The 12,401-nt window shown below is 39.4% G+C and overlaps 1 protein-coding gene across 7 annotated transcripts in view; it reads right to left on the bottom strand.

The window, feature by feature from the left end:
• The window catches only part of C2CD5 (C2 calcium dependent domain containing 5), a 114,074-nt gene that overhangs the window by 39,312 nt on the left and 62,361 nt on the right, over window positions 1-12,401 (bottom strand). For 4 of the 7 annotated variants that reach the window (XM_090043615.1, XM_090043618.1, XM_090043619.1 and 1 more), the window contains 4 exons: window positions 11,306-11,401; window positions 9,224-9,415; window positions 6,018-6,204; window positions 318-482 (listed from right to left, as the gene is read on the bottom strand). In XM_090043615.1, the coding sequence (XP_089899741.1) occupies window positions 318-482; window positions 6,018-6,204; window positions 9,224-9,415; window positions 11,306-11,401 (640 nt within the window). Of the gene's footprint in view, window positions 1-317; window positions 483-6,017; window positions 6,205-9,223; window positions 9,416-11,212; window positions 11,402-12,401 lie in introns of all 7 variants that reach the window. The other 3 variants (XM_090043614.1, XM_090043616.1, XM_090043617.1) reach the window with 1 other exon arrangement.

The raw sequence follows: 12,401 nt of genomic DNA, 5'->3' as shown, positions 1-12,401 counted from the left end.
AAGATTATATCTATCCAGTCAGCAAGAGTGCATACCCTGACTAGTAAGTTGCAAGTTACTTTTCGCTGCTCCAGATAGTTGGCTGATGCTCTAGGATCTCCTGTGTCTCTGAAGTGCGATTTGGCATGGGAATATAGAAAGAAACTTGTAGAACATCACCAGCTATGAAATTTATATAAATATTATACTGAATAAGTTTAGCTTAATCTTAATGGCCTATGCTTTGCTTGCTTTCGCTCACAAGAGTTTAGGGATGTGCATATCGTGAAATAACAGCAGATATTCTCTTTACTGAGGATTGCATGAACTTTACTTACAGGAGGGTTAATCTCATAAATCTCTTTGTTTTTGGCTATTGTATCATTTATTTTTTTTTGCATGTGAGATATATGCTGTTCATAGGTGCCATCATTTGGAGTCTTCCCAGCAATCTGAATACCACCAGGGGTTGGTAAAGCAGTAAGATACACACCTGTGGCAGACTAAAAAAGAAAAAGTTACTAAGAAATATATCCAAGATATGTTCAAATTTACTGAAGTTTTATTTTCAGTGCTTATTTCTACTTCTAACAGTATAAGACATTTATAATTTTCAGTGGTGCCTATGATTTTTTAGCAATGCAACAAACCTATTTGTATTATAACCTGCTTCTGAGGTAAAATAACCCACCTTTATTGAAGACGATGTTTTTTAAATAACTTCTCACTCCTGGCATCTCTCTCACTCAAAAGGAACTGTCTTACTTATCTAGGAACCCAAATAAATTATAAATAGAAAACAGTGTTTCTTCCTAAAAGGCTTTCATCTCCGGTTAGTAGTTTCATACCTAAAAATTATTACATACTAGGATACTTGTATTATAATACAGAATACAGTAATATTTGTTCTAATAATCATGCACTGAGCTAATCCTTGATTTCAGTAGGAAATACACTGCCTTAATTTTACAGCATTTTGTAGTGTTAAATTATAAAGCTGAATTCCCAGTATTGGGGAGTTAAACCGTGTTATATCAGTCTATTATACCACAGAAATAGGAATATCTTATGAAAGACACGTGTTTAAATAAACTAGTCACAGTGGGTGAAAACCCATTTTTGATTCAGGAGAGAAAGAAATAATAAATAAAGATACTTCAGATTTACTACATGTGAGGTTTTTACAGTGAGAAGGCAAGATAGCCATCTACCAGAATCTTACAGATTCTTTAAGCCAGTTTAGTAAGGAGAGAGGCTAAGTCACATCAGGGTTGAGATATTTCAACTTATAAGCAAATATCAAAAATGATATAGAGATGGATAAAAGAAAGAAACAGAACGGTAACTTACCAGACATATAGTTGTGGTTCTTTGAGAAGTTGTAGCCTACATGGATCACACTGTAGGTATGCGCATACCTCAAGTGCATGAGCTCAGAATCTTTCCTGAGTAGCAGTGTTCACCAGGGCCAGACTTATGTCCAGTCACCTTGTGCTCCCATGTGAGCATGAAAAGGATGGAAAGACTGCAACTCATTTCTCTTGAAATTCAAAGCTCATGTCTGAAGAGAACTCCAAAAGATGGGGATGAAGGACAGGGCTGTAAAATTCACACCAACTACAACATCTCAAAGAAAGGGGTCAATTATCTGCATATGACTTCTGGGACTGGATCGCTAAATTGGGGGGAAAAAATGTTTTTGCTATCCCATAAGAAGAGACTGAGGTTGCCTATCCTGGAGGCCTATCTGATACCTGATATCAGATTTAAACAAACTGATAAGGAGCTAGGTAAAGAAAAACAATTCTTTTAGGCACAATAAGTAGCTTTGAATTTTGGAAACAGAGTGTGAATGTGACAAGAGGTCCTCTGTGCATTTCCAGTAAAGTAAAAATATTCCTGGCATCTGACTCATGATAATGATCTCCCTCTTGCTCCTCTCTACAAGCCTGTGGGAGTCAAAATAGAATGGGGCAATAAATCCTCTCCCATGTCAAAGTTAGCAATGTGGCTCATAAGTTACGATTCAAGGTTGAACAAAAACAGATAACTGTATTATATCCAAAAGATTCAATTTCTTGAAGTCCTTGTATTCCAGAGTGGACCCTTTTTTCCACAGACTGTACCAAAGACTCCCGAGTCGAACAAGAATAAAAATACCAGAAACCTGTTAAGATGGATTCTGATAGAGCTTTTTTATTCCATTCAAAGTTAAGGAAAACAACAGGTATACCAGCTTTTCTTCCTCCAGCATACTTGTGTTAATCAGGAGAGCAGTATTAACAGTACTGAAGAACTGAAAAATCAAAAGCTTGCTTGCGTGCATCTTTCTTGGATCACTATTGTTTCAATGCCCATTGCAGTCCTGATTCCAAGGCCTTTCAGGACTTGTTCACGTCAGTGCCTGATGTTGGAAAAGATGTGACTGCTTCATCAGATGAGGACAAAGAGGACTTTGGTAAAGAACAGTTTGGTGGAGATAGATGGACTTGTACAAGTCTTCCCCAGGTTCAAACCTTACTAAGCACAGATACCACTGGCCATCTATTTAACTGAGGTACTTAACACTGTGTTCATCCCTATCACATCCAAACAGATTCTATTGTTAACTTAAGACAAAGTGACTATATACCTATTACATTTTTGATCCTTTCATAAGCATGTGCATCAGAGTGCCATTTGGTAATTTTATTTTGTTTTTAAATGTGTGTTGCCACATTGTTAGAGAAATGACAGCATAGAAATATAACTTGTACTTGGAGTGGGAGTGGTAAGATTAGCAGTTTGTCTCCTGGGGAGTTCATATCACACTCTTAGACCAGCAACTAAGTCCCCACTCTTACGGACTTTATTCTTCCTGTAAAGAGTTATCTAGAGTTCAGGCAGTATATTTGCCAGCTACAGATTTTATTCCAAAACTTTAGGAGCTCTTTTAGATATTCTGGGCTCAAGCCATGGAATACCTTGAGGATAAAAGAATGAAATTCTTAAGCCGATTCAAAATTCTATGGGAAGCCATCAGTGAGAGTTAACAGGTCTGATGTGCTTGCAGCAGAATAAGTTGGCTGAGGATGTATACTGCGGCATTTTATACAGCTGGAATTTTCATGACCAAATGTACAGCATTGCTATATCCATTCAGAAGACAAAAACATTACTAACTTCAGCCAGGCCATAACTGAACAATGTTGAACAATCTCCTAGTCAAATGCAGAAAACAGGAAGCACTACTTGCTGAGATTGCTATGAAAGCTGAGCAGTAAGAAAACCAAGCATAGTCACACACTACTGAACATTTATAATTTACCCTTTGCTTGAGCTGTCTATCCACGTTTATGAGAAGGTCATGAGAAGGTTCCCTTGCTGCAACTTGAGCCCACTGAGAAGGTCAGAGGCCTTGCTGAAGTCCAAATACAATATATCCACACTATATATTCCCTTCATCCCTCCTCACCCCAAGTAGTTACTTTGTCAAAGAAGGAGATCAAATTTGTTTGACATCATGCTTTTTAGTAAATCCAGGCTGAGTGTTTGTGATCAGCTTTTCCTCCTCCAGATCCTTGCAAATGGACTTCGTTAGGATATGCTCCAGTAAGTTCCTGGGTACTGAAGCGAGACTAACCAGTCTGTAGTTCCTTAGGTCCTCTTTTCTTGCCTTTTTAAAAGATGGCCACTATGCCAGCCCTTTTCTTCTGGTATCTCACTTGTCTCCAACAACTTCATAAATATTATTAAAGGATTTGCCTTTCCTTGTTTGTTGCTCATGTCAAACATACTAAAGTAACCAGCACTGAAAATCCTTATGCTGGATCCTGCACCAAGGATTTTGGCACCTTTCAACATTCTTTTCTTTGCATTCAAACGCAAAGAACAGTGTTTGTCTTCTATAAATCTGACAGGAATAGCCTTCAAGTCTAGTTTGTTAGTTATTTGTCTCTGAGATGAGATGTGACCTTCAAACAATCTGAACTCCTGATCTAAATTTCTGCTTGCAAGAGAAGAAACAGCAGGCAAAACATTTAAATCCTTCCCAAAGTCAAGGCAGTATAAGGCTTAATCTGAGCATGCAGGTCAAATCTTGGTGCATGGGTCAGATCTAGCTCATGGACAGGCCCTGTGTCACTCATCTGGTGTGTGGGGCCAGGAAGTTGAGCACCACTAGCTTAATGTACTGTCAAGTCATAGATTCATAGATGTTAGGGTTGGAAGGGACCTCAATAGATTATCAAGTCTGACCTCCTGCATAGACAGGAAAGAGTGCTGGGTTCAGATGACCCCAGCCAGATGCCCATCCAACCTCCTCTTGAAGACCCCCAGGGTAAGGGAGAGCACCACCTCCCTTGGGAGCCATTCCAGACCTTGGCCACTGTAACTGTGAAGTTCCTCCTAATGTCCAGTCCAAATCTGCTCTCTAATAGCTTATGGCCATTATTTCCTGTGACCCCCAGGGGCGCCTTGGTGAGTAGAGCCTCACCAATTCCCTTCTGCACCCCTTGATGAATTTATAGGCGGCCACAAGGTTTTCATAGATTTCATAGACATTAGGGCTGGAAGGGATCTCGGGAGATCATCGAGTCCAGCCCCCTGCCCAAAGGGCAGGAAGTCAGCTGGGGTCATAGGATCCCAGCAAGATAAGCATCCAATTTACTCTTGAAGGTGTTCAATGTAGGTGCTTGAACCACCTCCGCTGGCAGACTGTTCCAGATCTTGGGGGCTCGGACAGTAAAGAAATTCTTCCTTATGTCCAGCCTGAAACAGTCTTGCAGGAGTTTGTGACCATTCAACCTCGTCATCCCTTCTCTTGCGGAGGCTGAAGAGATCCAGGTGCCTTAGTCTCTCCTCATAGGGCTTGGCCTGCAAGCCCTTAACCATACGAGTGGCCCTTCTCTGAACCCTCTCCAGGTTATCCACATTCCTCTTGAAGTCAGTGATATTACACTGATAGCTCACAGAGGTTGCTTCTTGCACCAGAAGTTCAAAGACAAGTCTCAGTTAAGGTTGATCCTCAACTCATGCTTCAATTTGTATTTCCAGCACCAGACTATAATATTCTGAATATCCACTGGTGTCAAATACAGATTCCCCAATGTGTCCTAAACATCACGACACATGAAAGTGGCAGTGACAGAGTTGAGACTTATCAGCATATTTATATTTACAGGCGCATAATGATGTAGTCTCTAGCTACACAGTGGAATTAAGTCACTCACAGAATTTCAAGACAACCTTTGTGGTTATCACGGTTAGTTTTTACACTGCACTTGTCTATCAAGCCATGGTAGAGAACCATGGACAGCTAGCCTGTAAGCTGCACCCACGACCTATCTAATTACTGAGATTCCTTGGGAGAGACAGGCTCTTATGTGGCTATTCCAAGCCCGCACAGACAGAAATTGAAGATACCTGTGACTGAATGGTTTATGACTGTATCTAGTCTCCTTGATAAATTTTCCAAAATTTAAATTTTATTTTAAACTAGTAAGAAAAAAAAATTGATACTGTAGAACAAACTCCAATAGAGTTTGAAGCAGCTGAAAAATAAGGCATAATTGTTGCACACAGTTAAACCAGTAAAAATAACAATATAGGTAGGTCCTTCAAAGTAATTTGATGGAAAATGACAATTGAAGATACTAGCAGCCACCAATATTCTGAGTAGGAGGAAAGGTGATGGGTCTTCTTGTCACTGACCCAGAGGGGACAAAACCCATTTGGCATACAAGCAAAATGCAGTTTGAGAGTAGAGATTTATTTTAACAGCAACCTTAAGAGAATATGATAATTTTTATGAAGTATATGCCAATTAAGTTATTTTGGGGAATTCTCTTTTCTCTTTGATATGTGTCTCCTAATTTAGGTTCAAAAGAGTCCAGTCTCCTGTGGCAATCAAGGTCAGCCTGTTCAGATCTTTCTATCATTATTACTTCTATACTAATTTCTAAATGCTTTCCACCATTATAAAAGTTTTTGTGAAATTGTAAGAACATGCTGTAATAGAACACGAGAATCTCAAAATAGGCACACAAAGTAACACTTACTGCCAAGCCCACCAGCATATTTTCACCCACTGAGATCTGAATCCTCAGTCCAAAAAGGGCATTCATTCCCCTCAATTTAAGTTTGTTCATTAGCTGGGTGTGTACTTCATATTCCATAAAAGGCAACAGACTGCTGATAACTGTTGCATTGGCTTCTGCTTGAGCTTTCTTTTTCAGGCGACATAACCTGTTGATGGAAAGGCAGATGCATGGAATTACCCAGGACTGGAATATGTAGGCTTATTAATGGTTAAAAACAAAAAGCAATGAGACTTTACATTTTTAACAACTGAAAACACATTCAAGTTCTTTTTTTGAATGAAAAAAATAGATTTTATATTTTAAGCATAGCACCTTCCTAAGCATCAGTCAGCACAGCATTAAATTGATCAGTCTTGGCTTATAATAAATATTTGCCAGTAAAATGTTGCTAAAATTAGCCATGACTGTACCTTGGCTTTCTTGTTTAAACACCTTCCACCATAAAATTCATGAATGTTAATGAATTCAGAAGTAGGAAGTGCTGCTGCACTTCAGTTCAATAAACCGAGGCACAGATAGAGTAAAATGACTTATCCGAGATCACACAAGGCAGAGGAAAAGCCAAGAAGGAAACCTGTTCCCCATGACTTCTACTTCCTTTAGCCACATCTTTTAAGGCCATTAATACAGAATCATAAATAAGCATGAGAGGCAGACAGTAGATCCTGGCATTTGATGTAAGCAAGCTAACTGTGCTTTACAGAAGCAGTTACTTCCTATAACATAACTAAAGCAGTCCTTCCTGGATCATCTCACAAGAAATCAATTACTTTCAAGAGATGTTCCACTTTCAAGGTATGCCAATCCAAGAGGACTAGGAACTTGTACTGATGACTGTGCGGTATGTGTAGTAGTCAGAATAACAAAGCAAAAAAATCAATTGCTCATATTTAAAACATGAAATTACAATACCGTAATTAAATTCACGCAAATCTAAAAACACTGAATCTGCCCTTCACTCTCAGATGTATTACCACCTATGCCAGGGGTGGGAATTTGGGCCTGCGGGCCACACCGCAAGTTTTGCTGAGCTGTTGTGGGCTCCCTGTGAGGCCACAGGTGGGTAAGGAGCAGTGTTTGGGAGTGGGACAGGAGGGTAAGGCTCACAGGGAGGGGTCATGGGACTGTGACACTGCAGGACCGAGGCAGAGCCAGGATTCGTTGCCTAAACATCCCAGACAGGGGCCAGTTCCACAGACAAGAGCAGGGAGGGAACAGATCGCAGCTCTGCCCTGGCCCTGGATGCAGCTTCCTGCCCAGCTGTGGCCTCATCCCACACAGGTCCCAGATGGTCTCCATAGAGTTCTTGGGATTGCAAGATGGAGAAAGTGCAGGGCCAGAGCCAGGGCCGGGCCACTATTTGTTTCCTGCATGTCCCTGACCCCACGTTGTCACCGTCCCACGATATCAGGGTCTTCATGGAGACCAGTTGGGAGCTGTTAGAGTGCAAGGTTAGGCAAATGGGATGGGACCACAGGCTTGTGGGGAGCTGCATCAGGGTTCTTGGGGCAGCAACAACAAGGGCCCAGATGGGGGAAGAGCCGTGATCCACTCCCAGCACGCCCCTGCCCACAGAACTTGCACCTGTTGCAGTGGCACACAGGAGCAAATTGAGGTTCTGCCCAGGCTGTCATCACTACAAGATCCTGGGGTCTCCCCAGCCCCCAGGATGCCACTCCCCACCTGCCTGAGGCCCCATCCCAGCCAAGCACCCTGCCCTTGGGGGGGTCCCACCCCTAGCAGTGGGTATAGGATGAACAGACCAGGGTGTCTGGGCAGTGGGGCTGGGTCTGGTGCCAGTAGCAGCCAGGAGTCACTGCAACCACTGGGGCTGTCAGGAAATACAGTCTGGTTGCTGTACAGTCCCAGCCCAACTTCACACCTGGGTGTGGCAGGACCAGTCACAGCCCAGGCTTCCTGGACTGGACTGCCATTGGCTGCTTGACAAAAATCCCTTGGTGGGCCAGATCTGGCCTGTGGGCTGTATTTTGCCTACTCCTGACCCAAGCTGACTGACTAAGCAACACTGCTGTATTTCTAGCAAGTAGCAAAGTATTTCCGCCACCATAAGTATTTTTAAAAATATTTAAAAGAAAGAAACTACAATTGTATTTATAAATATTAGTACAGTATCATGGTTTATTTGTAAAGAATAACCCATGATACTTAACAGTGCATGCAGGATTCTCTTTAAACATATATTCTGAATATGTTTCTGAATTCCTAAAGATAAAATGACAAAGTAAAAAAAAAATCTCTAACAGAAATTTTTTTCTCTGTGGCTGTACTATCCCACCTGAGGTCTTCATTTAAAAGGGAAATTTTGGTTAAGATCTTAGTGGCTGTGTCTACATGTGCATATTAATACAACACAAACTCCAGCACAGTCTGTGCCAGAGTTTATTGCTCCTGGGTGCAGCCTTTACACATGCACCTGGAACTGCAGAAAATTGAGCTGGGACAGAGCAGCCCTTGTTGGCAGGGGGCCGCAGGAATCAGCTTGGCAGGCTGGGGCTGCTCCAACCTGGGTCAGAGTGCTGTGGAGGGGCTGGCTGGGGCAAGAGGGTGTTCGATGCAGCCCTGCACTATAGCACCCTTGCGCCCCAGCCAGTTCAAGTCCCCATTTACAGCTGCATTGCAGCACACTAAGTAATACTACTATGTTAGGCAGTACTATTCTACAGCAATATTAATTAGTTTACTGCAGCCTAATAGCACCGCGCATGTAGACAGTGACATTTTATTGTGGAGCTAATTAGTCAGCTCCTCAGTAAATGTCTTCTGTAGATGCACACAGTATGATTATGGGATTTCTACTTTTCTACCGCATGCCAAGCTGTGTTTCTCATTCTACTGGTTCACTATTTTGACTTAATTTAACCAGAGCATAACTCCTTATTTTCATTTTCAAATCTTTGCCCTCCACAACCATGAAGGCAAAAACAGTAATTTTAGTAGGAAGTACAAAATAATAGAGACAATGTAAAATGAGATCAAAGTTAACTGCTGTTCATCAAGAACACAAATAGTATAATTACAAAGTTGCCAGCTAGCTATTGGTTACTTCAAATAACTGAACATAACACAAAACCTGTAATTTTGTTCAACCACAGAAAGAAGAAAATCTACCACAGTAGTCAGAAAATGAATATTCTGATTGATACCTGGCTTGAATAAGACATCCTTTCCCAATAACCATTGCCTCTACAGGCAAATCTATTGTTGTGAACAGAACATCAGGAACCTTTTGCTTTCGACAATTGTAACAGTACGTGAGGTGAGCAGGAAATGGCATGTTCAGTTCATCATAAGGTATGTGGCAAAATCCACAACCTGCAGGTGAAGTTTCTTCAATCCTAGAAGTACATCATGAAAAATGTATTTAAAATGTGTGCATCAATTTAACAAGAGCATACGTGTTCACATATATAAATTTATCCTATACACACACCTATTTAAGCCATCCATATCAGTACAATTCTTCTCTATTCCAGCTATGTGACAATGTTCATATAATTATATCAGTGTACAGAATAAAATTGTCACAAGCTACTTACTAAAATGGTATTTATAGTGCGGGGGGGGGCGTGGCAAATGCGGCCCAGGGGCGCCCGCCAAGCCACTCTATCCGGCCTGCAGGGCCCCTAAAAAAATTAGAAAATTGATATTTATCTGCCCTGGGCTGCCTGTCACGTGGCCCTCGATGGCTTGCCAAAACTCAGTAAGCGACCCTCTACCCAAAATAATTGCCCGCCCCTGTTATAATGCCTATGCTTCAACCTTGATCTAGTCAGAGATCAAGAAATGAATGCATAAAATTGCCAGTGGTTTATATTAGTTTAACATACTACTTCAATTGCTGTAGGATCTATGTTTCATGGTTACTGCAACATATTTATGGCAAACTTCTGTGTATAAATGCATATCAAATACAGTATGAAGCATCTCCTACAAGACTATGTTTGAATAAACTATACAAAGGTTAATCAATGGATTAAATATGACAGCTATTTTTACTGGAAAGCAGCATAATACAGTTTACCACTGTAAACCAAAAGGCCCAGAGAATTTACCAAACTACAGTATTAAGCCAAACTTGCTAGTCACTCAGATTTGAAACAATTAAAAATATCTTGGAGTAACTGTTGTAAATACAAAGACTATGCAGTCTGATCAAATTATGATTTTTTTTTAACTACTGTACAAGGCAACATGGTATATTTCTTTTGTTCTGTACAGCATTATTTTGCTTTAAAAATTTTGAGTCAGATTTTAAAGATTTAAGTAAGATTTGTACATGGGACCATTTTTCTTTATATAAGGGATGTGACTTTCTTTAGATGTCATACAAGCATTCTTTCCCATGGTGAGAGTTTATTAAATGTTCTTATGGGACAGAAAAATACAAACTAAAATATCTTGTATTTTGACTACATCTTTAAATAACTGATCAAAAAGTGTATCTTCAGAAGAGATAATCACATGCTAATAATCATAGGCAAAATGCTAAGATACAATGTTTCATAGAGAAATGAGGCACCTTTCTGCTATAAACACATGATTTGGGCTGCACAGATCCTGTAGGTCTATTATCCAAATGAACATACAGGAAAAGTACTATTGACAATAAAAAAAGACAATATAAATTGCTACTCTCCAAACTAATTATTTTACAAATTTTTTTTTTTGCTGGGGGGGGGAATCAAACTAACTAGTAAATTTAGTCTTTTCCTTTAAGCTTTAAGACAGTTATAAATGTCAGTTTATAGAAATATCTTTTGTAGTGATTCAACTTATTCATTTTTATATTGCATATAAAACATAATTGATTTACTACACAGCTACTGAACACAATGCAGTCGTTCAAATACTATATCTGCACCAAAATTTAGCTTATTTAAGTTATTATTTGACAGTCAATTTTTGTAGGGTTCTATGCTAAGGTGAGAAAGATACCTGAAGAGTGTCAAAGAAAAACACGAGTTATAATTCTGTGGTTAGTAGTCAAACGTGTTACCTTACTCAGGCTGTTAGAAATAAAAACAGAATATTTAATTTGGTGCAGAATTCCATTACTTCTGTTGTTGTTGTTGTTAGTGAAAAATCAGTAAAGTGGTTGGTCCCGCATCCTGCACTGTAACACTGTAACCTACCCTAATAGAGAAGAACTATCTTGGCTCTGAGGAAAAAAATCAACCTCTCCCTTCTCTGACCCTATGGAAAAGAAGCCAGGCTGCCATGACAACCTTTGATCCAAACAGCCTTCCATGGTGCCATCCTGGAGAAACCTAGGGTTCAGTACAGCTGCCGTGCCAGATGCAGATAAAATACAGACCTCTTCACTATAAAAGAAAAGAATTACAAAGTGAATTCCTGTTACTGGGTGTTTTATATAAAACTACGAAATTAAAAGGCCTATGCAAAAGTCGCACTGAATTCAATAAAATTGCTAATCCCTCAATAATTATGATACTAGTAACAACGATGACTAGCAGATCAACAAATAAATCTTCACAAATACTCCTGTTTGGTGTTTTGCCCTTTTTATACAGATAGAGAGCTGGATGCAGAGAGATTAATGAGACTTGCCCAAAACTACAGAGACTCTGTAGAAGAAGTGAAGAGACAGGAATCCCTGGCTCCCATAACTTTTTACTGAAACCACCAAAATGCAAACTCAGCAGTAGCTTGCCATAACCTTATTTGTGAAATCTTGAATCTTTTGTGTTTTACAAATTACAGCAAATTGTTTACAATAATATAAGGTGGAAGTTGAAAACCTTATAATTTTATAACATGCATAATCAAATGAACTTACAAAACAATACTGACAAAGTTGCATCTTAACTTAGGATAAAAAGCAATAAAATATAAGCAACATTTTAAATTAGAATGGCAAGTATAAATTCACATATAATTTAGTTAACTAATTACATTCTTGGTTTAAAAAAGTTTGCACAAGTTCAGGTAGTGATCACACTTACATTTATAGTTTCTGTAATGTTACAGATTTAAAAACAATGAGCCACGCATGATAAAGAGAAACAGTGCTGTTCTCCATTACTTTAAATGAGAAATTTGTCCTTTTACATGTAATTTCCTTTCCTAATTATTATGCCCAGCACACCAGTATTATAAACAAGGCTTTAATCTCTTTAAGGCACAGAATCAGGATTGTACTAAATTATTGCACCACTAAAACATTCTCTAAACAAAATATTCTACCAGCTAATGAAAATATAAAATACACTATGAAATGAGTGACTAAATATATTTTGTATCCTCCAGTCAAATTCTAAAATAAAATAAATAATATTATTATGTCCAAAATGTGATTCTGGA

This window comes from Crocodylus siamensis, chromosome 4 (assembly GCF_052110815.1).
Source record: "Crocodylus siamensis isolate JL-2025a chromosome 4, ASM5211081v1, whole genome shotgun sequence".
NCBI lineage: Eukaryota > Metazoa > Chordata > Crocodylia > Crocodylidae > Crocodylus > Crocodylus siamensis.
Note: the sequence above shows the minus strand (reverse complement) of the source record. Positions and strands in the feature narration are given on the sequence as shown.